The following is a 13844-nucleotide window of genomic DNA, read 5'->3' as shown; positions in this document are numbered from 1 at the left end:
CAGTGAGTCCACACTGAACTGTCTGCCAAATCTGACAGGAGTGAATAACTGCAGACTAGAAGAGGGATTGAAAAAAGACCATACATCTGCAAAAGAACCAAAAATCATTTATTGATTTTTTTTATGTGTACATATTTAATGTGAAAATAAACTAAGCACTTAGCAATCAAAACTCTAGCAAAATAAGCAAGTAAATAGGGACACAGTCAAAACATTTCTAGCGCACCTTAGTTTAAAAAAACTCAATATATTGTAACAATTTGTATTTCTAGCATTAACACCACATTTATCAGTAAAATAAAATCCTAGCATCTTGCAAATTAAATCAGAAAGGTCAAAGGTATAGTTGATACAACATTACTGCACAATTGCTAACATTCAGTAGACAGTATAACAAGTCTAATACCCGCTGTCAGCTTTTATTTGGAGTTCTTACAAACTCCTGTTTCCATCAGTGCTCAACAGATTACCTGTTTTACAATACAGAGAAAGAAACGCTGATCTCTAAAAGACCGCCGGCCCCAACTGCTAGATTATCAACTCAAAAGAAAGGGAGTCAAAAAAGCACCAAGGAACAGAGCATAGCATCTAAGACGACCTGGAAGCTAAATACAGCTGCCATGGAGAGTCCGAAACAAGTAAGAGATAGAAAGAATCAAACAAAGGCGATACGCTATACTAATAGAAATCCTGTCCTTAATCACTCTGCCTCTTATCAGCAAAGCTTCGAATACAAAAAACAACATTTTGCAACTTTATTCTACTTTTGCACCAAAATGGCAAAAGTGTGTCTTTTTGTGCTGCTGGAGAGGCAGCTAGGCCTCCTCACCAAAACCTCACCACATGTAATAGCTACGTGTGGTGTCAACGGGAGAGGGTTTCCCCTCTGTGCTACCATCCTTGTCCTTTTCACCGTCAACCTCCCACAGGTTGATGAGGGGAGGGTAGAGCTCGTTAAGGGGGATGGAGGAGGTCTTCAGCATGTATTTCTTCAGAGAGTGGTGGTAGTTTTTTCTCTTCCATCTGCGGGCCATGTAGATGCCAACAGTTGCCAGGCTGATGAAGGCCAGCATGGTTGCCATGACAGCGAGTACAGCAGCACTTGGGTGCTGCTCTGACAGGTCCAGGGCAAAGGTGGCGCTACGTGTCGTCACATTAACACAAGATTTGTGTGTCTGCAGGTGGACGTTGGAGACTGTGAGGCACACCTCATACTCAGTGGCAGGCTGAAGGTGTGTGAGGTTGTACTCATGAACGTCTACAGGGACGCGAGCTGTGTAGGTGATATGCGGGTTGTCGATCTTCATGGTGGCTGAGGCCCACTTCAGATTGGAGGACATAACATTTGAGTTGACCTTCCAGGAAACCAGGATCGAGTGGGACTCAGTCTGCTTGACAAAGATTTTCATCACTTGGGCACTTTCAAGAAGGGTGCCATTTATACGGATGGTGGCGACTCTTGTGTCAGCCCCCTCTGTGTTCTGGGCCACACAGGTGTAACGACCTGAATCTTCCACCTGCAAGTGAGTCAACCGCAAGGTCCCCTCGCTGCTCAAGTGGTAACGCTCTGACACTGTGTCTATCGTGATTTTAGACCCAAGAGGAGTCACCCAGTAGATCTCTGGCTCTGGCTCAGCCATGGCCCTGCAATCAAGACTGACACTCATGCCCAGCTCAAGGTTCAAGTGGCTGGGGAAGGTGTCGTGGGATATGAGGGGGAGGCACTGCTCCGAGGACTCCAAGAGCCTCATCTCACGAACCAGCTGGCCCCTGAGTTCAGTTGGGGAGCTGCACAGCATGGCCAGAGGCTCCATGAAGCGTACTGTGGTCCTATTAGAACTCATCCACTCAATGACACAATCGCAGCGCAATGGGTTGCTGTGCAGACTGATCTCCCGCAGATTAGGCAGCACCTCCACAGTGTGCTGGTAAAGGGCAGTGAGAGCATTATTGTTCAGCATCAGGCTCTCCAGGGAAGGCATGTCCCTAAAGGCCAGCCTGTGGACATAAGACAGTTTAGGGTTGTTTGTGGCTTCCAGCTTTGTCAGTTCTGGTAGGTTGTCAAGAGCATAGCGGTCAATAGACCCCAGCTCCATCATGTTGTTGATGCCCAACTCCTTCAGACGTAGCATGTTCCTGAAGTCTCCTTCCTGGATCTTGTGAACTGGATTTTTGTTTAAATCCAAGAATTTCAGATTGGGGACTTTCTGAAGTGCCAGCTGAGGGATTCTGACCAGTTTGTTGTCATAGAAGGAAATACTTTCCAATGTATCCAAACCTACAAATGCATTAGCTGGCACATCAATGAGGTCCATGCCAGCCAGAACCAGACTCCTCAGGCTTCCTAGAGGTTTGAAGTTCATATCCAAGAGGCCAATAACTGGGTTCTCCCCAATCATGAGGATCTCAAGGTTAGGTGTTTCTTCAAACCAGCGGCTGTCTATGACATGCAGCCTGTTGGAGTTGAGATGAAGGCGAAGTAAGCTGTGCAGGCCTGCAAATGCCCGAGGAGAGATGGAATTGATTTGGTTGTGGTTGATGTAGAGCTCCTGGAGGTTGGAGAGGTTTCCCAGGCAGTGATCTGGCAGCTGACTGATCTGGTTCTCCTCTAGATGCAGAGTGGTCAGGTGGTTCATGCTTGTGAGGCCCACTGCTTCCACAGTGCTGAAGTTGTTTTGAGATAGGTCCAACTCTGTCAGGTTGAATAGTACTTCCAGCTCTCCATTGGTGTGTGAGATGGCGTTACTTTGAAGCAGTAAAACCTGGGTATCTGTTGACAGGTTTGTGGGGATGTGTGTGAGCCTCAAGTCATTGCAATCCACTGTAATTGCCTCCTTGTAGGTTGACTGGGGGGTGAACCAAGGGCGGATCTCACACACGCACAAACAAGGACATTCTTTGCCATGTATGGGCGACAGGAAGGCAAGAAGCAATCCCACGCACAGCCAGATTAAAGGAGGCCAATACTGAGAGCTGAGCGCCATTTTTTCTGCGCTCTCTGCTCGCAGAAATCTTTCGAGGAGAGGCAGTGTTTCAGGAGAAGAGTATGAAGGGAAGATTCGTGAGCATTAGGCTTCTTTGCTGCTAGCTAGCTGCTGTAGGGCCTTTAGCGAGTGACTTCTAATCCAGAATGAGGCAGAATACTCAAAGAACATCTGGTCCAAACTTCACCACCACACCTGCACTTCCACACCTTGAGGTTTAAACCTAAAATAACAGACAGAACAATGCAGTTACATTAGATTATATTTTGACATTTTTGATTGTTTGTAAAAAAGTAAATGATAAGAAAACAGTACAGTAATGAGACTCAAAATCAGCAGATAGGAGACAGTGAGATGCTCATAGCTGTTTCTTTGCAGCTGTAAAGTGGTCGTTCCATCACCAAAATGTTTGTTTACATCAATTTATGAAGACAGAAGGGTACGGCTTGGTACAGTAAGAGCTCTGTTTATCAGTAGCTAAGAAGACTGGGCTGATATTAGCTCTGCTTCCCTGAGTGTTGCATATCTGTCTCCTCAGAGATTACCATCATGTTTTTCTCTCTGGGCTGGGTAGATTATCTGCATGCCAGCTTGATATCAGCGATCCTCTTGAACGACTGTGTGGGGTGGGCACATCCGGCAACTCTGGCTGAGAGCCCATTACACAACAGGCTTAATACACGGGGATTGTGTGCTCTTCACTGTTAATCACTCACTAGTTATGATTCAGTCCCATGGGAAGCAGTCATCATGCACACGTCAAGTGAATTCAGCAGTTTTTTTGAAGAGCCAGCGCTGTGGCTGCGAACATGACATACTCATCCGTGTTCGGTAAAGCCGAGGCAAGCAGAGATACACCGAAGTACTGACAGACAGAGTCGTCAGGGGGATAGTAATAATTTACGCTGTTGCTTTAATCCATCTATTTCATGACTCCAGTTTTTAATGTCTGTGTGGATGACACATACTGGCTTAATTTCCACAAGCAGATTAGGCATCATGAGCAATGGAGATGAAGAAGCTGTCACCAGTTTCCGAAAAACGTATCTGAGTATATTAAACTCTTATGTGATCAGGTGTTTCTCCTTTAAGAAGAACATCTAAATATCTTTCTTTTGGCCATTTTGTGTACTGTGTGACATTTCCATGTTAGTATTTGTTTGTTTATCTCAGCTCAGTTTTGTGTGTATTTGGGGTTTGGGGGAAGCTTAAGTGACAGCCAAGACAAATAATAAGCTTATATAATAATTTACTTATTCAAGAGAAAGAAAGAAACTCTCTGTTGACTCTCACTCACTAAAACTGAACACTACAATGTTGGCTTCTAGTCTGACAGAAACTCAGATTTATTCTCATAAATAAACTGATTGTTAGCATCCAGTGTGTGCGCGCGCGCGTGTGTGTGTGTGTGTGTGTGTGTGCAACACAAAGAGATAGATGGGTGTATTTTGTTTCACATTAAAACTGTTCCAAGTTCTTTCAATATTAACATAAAACAGACACAGACTGTGTTGACACATTTTCACAGTTCTTCTTCCACATTTGCATGTAGAATAGTATAAAAGAAACTTAGCACTTAGGAACACTAACTATGCAGAAAAACAGCATCATAAAATTGTTTCTAGAAATGTAAACATGACAGAAAGTATATAATCAAATACAACAAATGTGCAGTGAAAGGTTCAAGTGAGAACAAATATGGTGCCTGGTATCAGGTGGCCGGTCTCAACAATATCTTCCCTCAGTGTGACCGAAGTGTGGCAGCAGCGACTTGCACCTTTTTCTGTCTCTATTTATAGATCCGAGGAATAACCGCCGGACATGCTGTAGACCTCCTTTTGCCTTCAACAATCAATAAGTCTCTTAAACAATCAATTCATGTCTGAGGCATCAGTATATTGAGAAATGTTAAGTTTGGTATTACGTTTGTCTGTTTCCTCTCCTCCTCTGTGATGTTGGGTATTAAATCGGAGGAGACAGGCGGAGTAATCACTGCTTTCACGCTGAGACCATAAAACTCAGACACCTGGCACCAGGTTTCTGGCAGCCTGGCAGCACTATGGGGGTCTGCATCCGTTCCCACCTATGTCTCACTGTGTGTGTGTGTGTGTGTTGACCTTATTGACCCAAAATAAGCTCTGGTGAGCACATATGCTTTTTCACAGATGGCCTGCCTCATAATAACAGGAGTGCACAAATTCATACTTAGAAGCTGCCCGCTACGCCCAAAGATACCTACATAGACACAGTCTGAGTTAAGCATTGTCCTCAAAGAGACCTATAAGTTTTCCCACAAAGCCAAACCCATGATCCCTCGCTGGCTGAACAACACCAAGCTTATCTAGTGTTGTTATAGAATAAAATAATCTATAGCTTAACCTATAGACATCCAAATTACACATAATTAGCTTCACAGAGAGGTTATGTTTTTATCTGTTTGTTTGTCTGTCTATTGGTTAGTAGGATTACGCAAAAACTACTGCATGAAACTTGATGGAAGGATGTGGTATGGGTCAGAGAAGGACCCATTAATATGGGGGTGCATCCAGGTATTTTCTTTTCAATTTTTACGAGATTCTTTGATGTTTTCCTTGAATTCTCAGAGAACAATTCATGGGTCTTGATGTACAAATATCTGTCATTTTTAGGGGATTGAAGAGTGTGTGCAGTCTGTTGCAGATTACACTACAGATTTAGATCTAGTGAATTCAAATGTGGTTTCATGAGGGGACTTACTGAGTGTCTGTCTAGTTTACTTTGTGCAACAAAGTCCAGTTATTCATTAAGGGTCATGGGAGAGATGGAGCCAATCCCAGCTGACATTGGACAAGAGGCGGGGTACACCCCTGACAGGTTGACAGGTCATCACAGAGCCAACATACAGTGACAAACAATCATTCACACTCAGTTTGGAGTCTAAAGTTAACCTGACCCCAATCTCACTGTTTTTGAACTGTGAGAAGGAGCTGAGGTACCTGAAGAGAAAACCCATGCAAACCTGGGGAGAACGTGCCAACTCCACACAGAAAGGCCCCGATGGAACCAATGCCAACCACTGCACTGCTGCTCTGGATGGAAATAGTGAGTGGATATAGCAACGTTTTTTTACTTTCATATTTTTATTCTGATTAAATTTCCCGGCAAATAATGATTATTACCTCAAAACATGACAAGAATTCCAACAGAGGAGAACTGGACCCTGCAGGTTTGATGGGATGATGCCGCACAGAACCACTTTGTAAACTCTTGTTCTGTAGGATACAACAGAGATCAGATCTGAGATTAATTCTCCCAGTAGCAGTGCAGGAGCAACTCTGTACCAGCACCTGTATCCTGGAAATCTATTTCTAATCTCTTGGCTGAGGCAGCAATGAGCAGAGACACCGGAGGGAGCGTAATTAAAAATGCATGCGTACAGATGTACCTACACTGCACTCATTTCCACACTGTCACTAAATACACACTCAATTTTCCCCAGTCTTACTTGACTCACACAGTGTGACATGTACGCACACACAGACCACTGGAAGGAGACAGAGAAATCCCTCAACAGCTTGGCATTCTCCATCCGACTGTCGGAACTGAAGCCTCCAGCAGGAGGGATTTACTCTCTTTACTTTGCCAATACATATGAGGTTTTAATTTAAGTACACATGGCACATATGAAACACACAGAAAAATATTCATTCACAGACCCTGATATTGCCACAGGGTTCCTGTAAAGCTCCAGAGAATCCCTGGCCTTTCGGTTCAAAGCAAAACCATCATATGTAATTGTGGAACATAATGAGCTTTGTCTGCTTCATTCTAAAGCCTCATAAATGCATTTATAAGACAGGGGTGCTGGACAATACAGGGAGCATGAAGATAATGAGAGCGACTAAAGAAACACAGACCTGCAGTCAGACGCAGGCGGATATTTCTTTAGATCTAAGCAGTGCAGGGTTTTAGTCGCTGTTTTCGGTAGATGAAATTAACAAAGACCTTAATTTGTTTTATTTTCCACCTTAGAGGTGAGATGCAATGGTCCTAATGCAACAAACGCTGTTGTGTATCTGTGGTGCAGCCAGTACAATCTCACTTGATAGCCCGGTGCATCAGTTCTCATGGGAAGCAATTCTTAGCCCTGCTCTGTTTCTGAGGAACCTTTTCACTGGGTGCAAAATGTAAGCAGTGTTTCTGAATCAGCGTCCACAAAACAGTCTCACAGACATGCCATCACCATAGCAACGGCTATGCCACGGGCTGTCTGTTTCATATCCAAATGAAGACATCAGAAGATAGCTATAAGAGACATCCAGGAGTAACTGTTACAGTATATAATAAAACGACAGTGCCGCCATCAAATCAAGCACTTATATTCCAATGTTTGATTCTCCTCCAGAGTGGCTTATACAATAATGCATTGCCAGAGTTTTATCCTAAAAATTTTTTTTCTTAGGCAATCAGTTCCGGGCCTCTGCTCTTAGTGCTGGAAACTTGAGTAGGGCTTCCTGATGTTTCCTCCATGTTGTCACTGTGCTGCCCTGCCTGACACACAGCCTGATCCTACCCCATTAGTATGCACACAAGGCTTTGATGCAGCTGCTGATGGCAGAGGTGTAGAGCGGAGGAGACGAAGAAGGATGCATGTCCACTCAGTCAAAGAGAGGCAAGACAGAACACAGGAGGAGGATGGAGGGCTTCTGCCACAGGGACAAATGACAAACAAAGAAAATCCAATACTATATGGACTTAAAGGAAAGTGTGCTTTTTTTTTTTTTTTTTAAACTCTATTAGGATTTAAAAGCCACCGCATAGCAAATTGTCACTGTATTTCTATTTACTGCAAATCGATATGGTGACTTTATTTCCCTGTGGAACTGAGATGGATCTTAACGCAATTTTTCTTCTCTGCCTTTAATTTTTTTGCTCTCACTCACTCCCTCTCCCTCCATTTCACTTTCTACAGTTGCAGTATTGGTGAGAAGCCAATATGCTGTCACTGGAGCGTCGATCCATCACTCTGACAGTGCCAAAGTCTCCAGTCTCATGGGACCCCCTATTTTCAAACAATGCAGAGGTCAAGGAAGATGAAGTTGGGCAATTAAAATTGACCTCTACGCTGACAGAACTGGGCCAAAAAGAATGCTTTTAGAATGGACAGGCTTGCAGGTGACTTTTCCAAATGATTTTATTCAACTTCAACTGTGCTTTTAGGTTTAGGTTACTCCTGCTTATTTGCATTTCAAAATTCTTCAACTAACTTTTTTGAGGTATACTATACAGAGTTTAAATTGTATGATTACATTTAAATGTCTTACACCACTGTGAAAAGCAGATAATGCAAATTCATAACAAGGAGGGGGGGGGGGGCAGCTGACTCAGTAACAACAAAGCTCACAAAGGGAGAGGGTCAAGCTGCTGCGCCCCTGTCTCCCCTCCACTGCTGTGGGAACCCTGGCACCAGCACATGCTGCAGGGTATAGGCCCTATACTTCAATGGCTCCTTCCCAAACACACACACACACACACTAAGACAAGTCTTTGTTTCAGCATGTTCTCACACTCCATATCACTATAGCTGAGGAGATAAGCTACTGTGCATTGTAGGATTGTGGTAAGATGCCACAATCGCCTATACTGTCATATCATTGGGTCATTAGGTGACATCATGGATCAATTGTGTTCATTAGTTTGGGAGACAAAATAAAGAACACAAAGTTGTGTGGTTAAAGTTTTTGTGGTGCAAATAATTCAAGGCCAAGTTTCTCTCCTGTCTTCATCAGAATAGCAACTTAATGTTCGTGCATTTAATAAAAGTGACTTCCTTTGTGTTGTGACCTCAGTAACAGGTGTGTTATGCAGCAGCTGAAACAGCAGAGCCCACTTGGCAAAGGTGACCCCCAAAACACACACTTTACCTGCTCTCTCAAGCCTCTGTGACTCGTGTGTCTCACTCATCTGAGTCTTCACCTCAGACATCTGCCAACCCCCTGACCCTCATGCAAATATGTTAGACGGAGCCTGTGGATGCTATATCCCATAAGCAGTTTTTTTGAGCTGCACTCTGCTACTGGCCAGTGATGCTGCAGGTTATGTAAATGTTACACTACATTTTGGTTGAACCCACTGTCACAGTGCCAATTGTTAGGGCTGCAGCTTGTGCAACTCATTCATATTTATCAAATGAAAAACTGAACATTGCAATAAGGTTGCATAGTGCACAGATTTGTCTCGTGCTTTCTTTGCCCCCCCTCTAGCAGTCAGTTCATATCTATAGACTGGAGATTGGTTCACAATAATCATATACTGTGCATATACACTGACTGAAGAGCGCAGTGCCCTTGCAAATCGAACAGCCTAACATATTTTGATAAGATTAACCCAACGCATACGCTGCAGATAAACGCTGAGCAGACATCGATATAGGGACATTTTCCAGGATCAATTTTCTATCTAAATCAAATCTTAAAGCCATAAAAACAGTTTTTTTTATTTTTATCTCTATAGTCTGTAACACGCGCTGCACGAGGACCCCCAGCAGTGGAGGAATAACATGTTATTGTTTCATTTCATCTTCAGGTCATTTCTAAAAACACACAAAACATTGAATAATCTTTATTTATCCATGCACCAGACTGAAACATATCTATAAAGCAAAATGCACAGGAATAATGTACAGTGCGTATCAACATTTCAGCACATGCATTGAATAAACATCGCTCTCACCTATACGAGCACGCGCGGCTGCTGCAGGCTGACCCGGTGTCCGCAGCTCCAAAGAGGACGCGTGAGAGGCTTGCACGCTGTGTTTAAAAGAATAAAAACAATCAGACTCATCAAGCAGAGTAAATCCTGTCAATCTGTAGCAAACGCCCCTCGGTGGGCTGTAAACATGCGCTCCGCTCCGGGGCTGCAGGAGGAGGAACAGGGTGCTGCAGCGGCGCACAGGCTCCAGTGAGCAGCAGCTGCCTGGTGCAGGTCAGCTCCACACTGACTCTGACAGCGGTGCAACCTCCCCATCTGTCATCAGCACCATGGGAACTGAAGTCCCACCCTGAGCGACCCACCAGACACGAGGTGTTAGTTATGGTGGAGCCAGAGACGTCTGTTGTTGATCTCTTATAAAACAAAGTGTCTCTATTATAACTCGTAAGTTTATCCAACATTAGTTTAAAAAGAAGAAAAAGAAACGGAAAGTCTCTTTGAGGAGAAGATCTACAATGACATTTTGGTGACACATGGACTCAGAGTTGATATAAATTTAATGACTTGATAATTAATAATTCATGATAATTATGAAATGCAATGGGCTCTAAAGTGGCTCATAAGAGTGTCTCTCTCTCTCTACGCACCCCCCCCCCCCCCCCCCCCCCCCCCCCCCCCCCCCCCCCCCCATATCTGTCAAACACACACACACAGTCATGTCTCCATGACTTCAGAAGACAATACATTGGCTTAGATTGATTCCCTGTAGACTTTCTCTATACCATAGTTGCCTAACCCTTAACCTAACCCAAACCCCGACATTCCAACTGAATCATTTACACCATGTTTTAAATGTCATGGAGTGATCCACGCGGAACATGGCTCCAGAGGAGGATATTAGAGGATAACTAGGCTAAAAACATGGTGCAAATTTAGCTTTGAGTTGAAATTTAATGTCTCAAATACTTCATCCACCCCTCCATCGGCAAAGTGGTGGATGAATTTAAATTTTTGGGTGAACTATCCCTTTAACCAAACCTTAAAACATGTAAAATCTTAAGATTTAATGTTGCATAAACCTAACCCCTAACCCTATAGCCTCGCCAAAACATTATACTTAACCTTATTTCATGCCTAACCCTAATGTTGACCTAACCACAATTCTCACCTTAACTGAAATGATGTTTTGCCTCAGAACCAGGCCAACCTGTGAGGTCTACTGGTCCTTACAAGGTCAGTGTTTGTTCCGGAAAAGGTCCTAGAGAGGAGACAAAAACAAGTACACACATGCAAGCATCCACGCACACACGCACACACACACACACACACACACACACACACACACACACACACACATACACACACACAAACACACACAAACAACACTTCAACAGAGAAGTCTGTGTTGAGAGAGAAAGATGTCTTTTCTCTCTGTCACGTCTTTTGATTCTTCCTCCTCCTCCTCCTCCTCTTCTCTAAGGGGCAGTAGAGAAAATGACAACGTTTCATCACTTGTTGTGTGAGCTGCTGCTTTGGGAGTTGTCTGGCTGGTTCTTCATCCACGCTGCAACTACAGAGAAGAAACGTGCATCAGCTCTGTGTTTTGACAACAAAGTGTGAGCCAGGCAGGCAGATGTCATGTGCAGGTTTTAACTCACAGATGTGTGTACGTTTTTAACCGAGAAGCAACACAGGTCCGACTTAGTCTGTCTACACACCAATATTTAAGGTTTAAGAATGCAGAATTTCATTTGACTGGATTGCTAATGTAAAGAAGTAACTCTGACTATTTGGAAGGTACATGCAGTATTTATTGCATCACCCTGGTGTGATGATGTCTTTAGGGACCTGCACTCTACACTGACAGATTATGAGATGATGGGCCCCCAGGGATGGATGTGTCTCCTTACAGCAGAGTCACAGAGCCCCATGTTACATGCTTTTAATATAGAGCAGAGGCAGAACTGTCCACAGGAAAGCCACAACGCACAAACAATCCCTAAGGGATTATTAGACATCTTCAATATGAACTTTTGGGCTGTTGTCTTTCTATAGGATTTGAGCTGCTTTCCTACCTGCACTGGACTGTGGTTAATTTTTAGAAATTATCCGAAGGGGCTGTCTGTGAGAACACAAATGTCCAAGTCAGATGCCATGGACAATCTTTTTGGTAGTTTTTCTTACCAGCCTGGTATGTCTGAATGTCCTTATGATGAAACAGCAGGAGATTATCTAAGGAAACACAAAACTGAAAATAACCCTAAAATATAACAGTATTATGTTATTATCACTCACATCCAACATGAGCAAAATTCTGCAGGTTGATGAAAAGCACTTGCTGCCTCAGGTAAATCACTACCTTCTTTTCCACAGAGGTGACAGTGCCAGGCCTCGTACGCGTGAGGCTGCTGCACTAATCATCTTGTGTGGGAGTGAAGTTGAGCCATCTGTCCTCCACTGTATTGTATTCCTCGAACACGGAGACTCAGGCTTGGAGACCTTCAAGACCTTCGTCTCGTTGGATCAATCAGTGATTCTCCCACGCTGCTGCTGTCTGACTCATGCTACTGTATAGACGGCACAGATCTTATCGTAACCTTCTACCCATGGCAGCCTGAAACTTTTTCATAACAGAGCACCAATAAAGTGCCTGTTTACTACATGAGATTATTTTGGCCTTTTCCCCGTAGTTGGAAAAGTGATTTTTAGGGAGTAATTTCTAATGAATGTTGAGTAAAACCTCTCAAGATACAAATGTATTTGTGAGGTTTAATTTGTTTTAGCCAAGGGCCGACTGGATCTTGTTTAAAGGCCTGTGTGGTGTTTAAAAGCTGCTCTGTGGGTACTGCTCGTATCCTTCTCCAACCACGGAGAGCTGAAAGTTTATTCAGCAGTCACCCTGTGTGTGTTGGTTGCATCCGGCAAATCATAATTTCCCACCATTAACCTGCAGTGCTTGTGGTGCAGTTGCCATGGCAACAGTTCCCTCCCAGGAAAGGCAATGCAGCACATCCACCGGTTTATTAGATCTCTGATCACACAGCTCCCTCCACATGGCCATCTGGGAGAACCAGTAACATGCCCCCTGTTTTACCTTTCGCAAGTCTTCTCATCATTCTGCCGCATTACACTGAGCCGAGGAGGAAGCAAGGTGTCATTTTTCTTGTCAGCGCTTGTTTTCGGTCATAGATGGGTAGAATATTAAATACAAAGTGTCAGGGAGTGATGGGATGGAGGTTGGAGGAAAATAAAGTGGATGCTGAGAAGGCACACGCATTACGACTTCACTGCAATTGAACGGCTAATGCCTCGAGAAGCCTTTGTCAAAGATTTTTAACACAGGAGGAACAGACAGTTTCATTTGTGAGGTAACTGTATACATATACAGATTTTCTTGATTACACCTGATCTTGAGGAGAACAGCTTGATGTCGTCCTCAGCTGTAACTGGAACAGATGCCTGCCTCTAAGCATTTAACACATTTGCCACCTTGTCGTGACATAATGTCACTATAACATCATTCTCAGGCCAAGATGCACATGATAAACACTGTCACCTTTCGGGGAAAAGTGCTAATACAACACTTGTTTCCTTTTCCCTGAACTAATACTGATAGTTCACACATTTACACTTATTTGCTTTCTTGCCAAGAGATTACAAGATCAATACCACTCTCACGTCTATATTGTTTTATTAGCTTAGCTCAAAGTTTAGCCTTTATTTGTACAAAGTTATATGAATAATGATGGCCAACGCATCTCAACTTCCTCTCACTATTAATTTCTTGACCAGATATCAAAAGCACGATCACTTCTCCTCTACTTTAACTTCCCTTTACTCAATGTCTGTGATTTAGAATTGATTTTAAATATTGCTCTTGACTTTCGAGGCACTGCATGGTTTGGCACTGAGCTACTTGGCTGTGCTTCTAAATCAGTACTCACCAGCCCATAGCCTGAGATCTTCTGATAAGGACCTGTTTGCTTATTCCTTATTCAAGGCTGAGGGGGCCCTGTCTCGAGGGTGATAGCCTCCGCTGTTAGGAATAAGAATGTGTTATTATTATTGTTATTATCATATTATTATTAGGCAAGGTTATAATAGAATACTATCTAAATGACCTTTCTTTACCAGTTCAGTTTAGATGTGACAATAACTCACTAAGTGTTA

At 43.5% G+C, this 13844-nt stretch overlaps 1 protein-coding gene across 4 annotated transcripts in view; it reads right to left on the bottom strand.

Moving 5' to 3' along the window:
• Positions 1–87: 87 nt before the first annotated feature.
• Positions 88–13844, bottom strand: part of LOC109629130 (leucine-rich repeat neuronal protein 1-like) — a 34071-nt gene continuing 20314 nt past the window's right edge. Inside the window, exons 5-10 of one of the 4 annotated variants that reach the window (XR_011246101.1) lie at positions 13619–13710; positions 11859–11906; positions 10843–11244; positions 9696–9772; positions 6143–6235; positions 5979–6052 (exon numbers count right to left, since the gene is read on the bottom strand). Coding sequence is in view for 3 of the 4 variants with exons in the window: in XM_020086608.2 (XP_019942167.2) it covers positions 837–2984 (2148 nt within the window). In the remaining variant the exon portion in view is untranslated. Of the gene's footprint in view, positions 3208–5978; positions 6053–6142; positions 6236–9695; positions 9950–10842; positions 11245–11858; positions 11907–13618; positions 13711–13844 lie in introns of those variants that run through there. The other 3 variants (XM_020086608.2, XM_020086606.2, XM_020086607.2) reach the window with 3 other exon arrangements.

This window comes from Paralichthys olivaceus, chromosome 2 (assembly GCF_024713975.1).
Source record: "Paralichthys olivaceus isolate ysfri-2021 chromosome 2, ASM2471397v2, whole genome shotgun sequence".
Taxonomy (NCBI): domain Eukaryota; kingdom Metazoa; phylum Chordata; class Actinopteri; order Pleuronectiformes; family Paralichthyidae; genus Paralichthys; species Paralichthys olivaceus.
The sequence above is the reverse complement of the archived record's forward strand: the minus strand, read 5'-3'. Positions and strand labels throughout refer to the sequence as shown.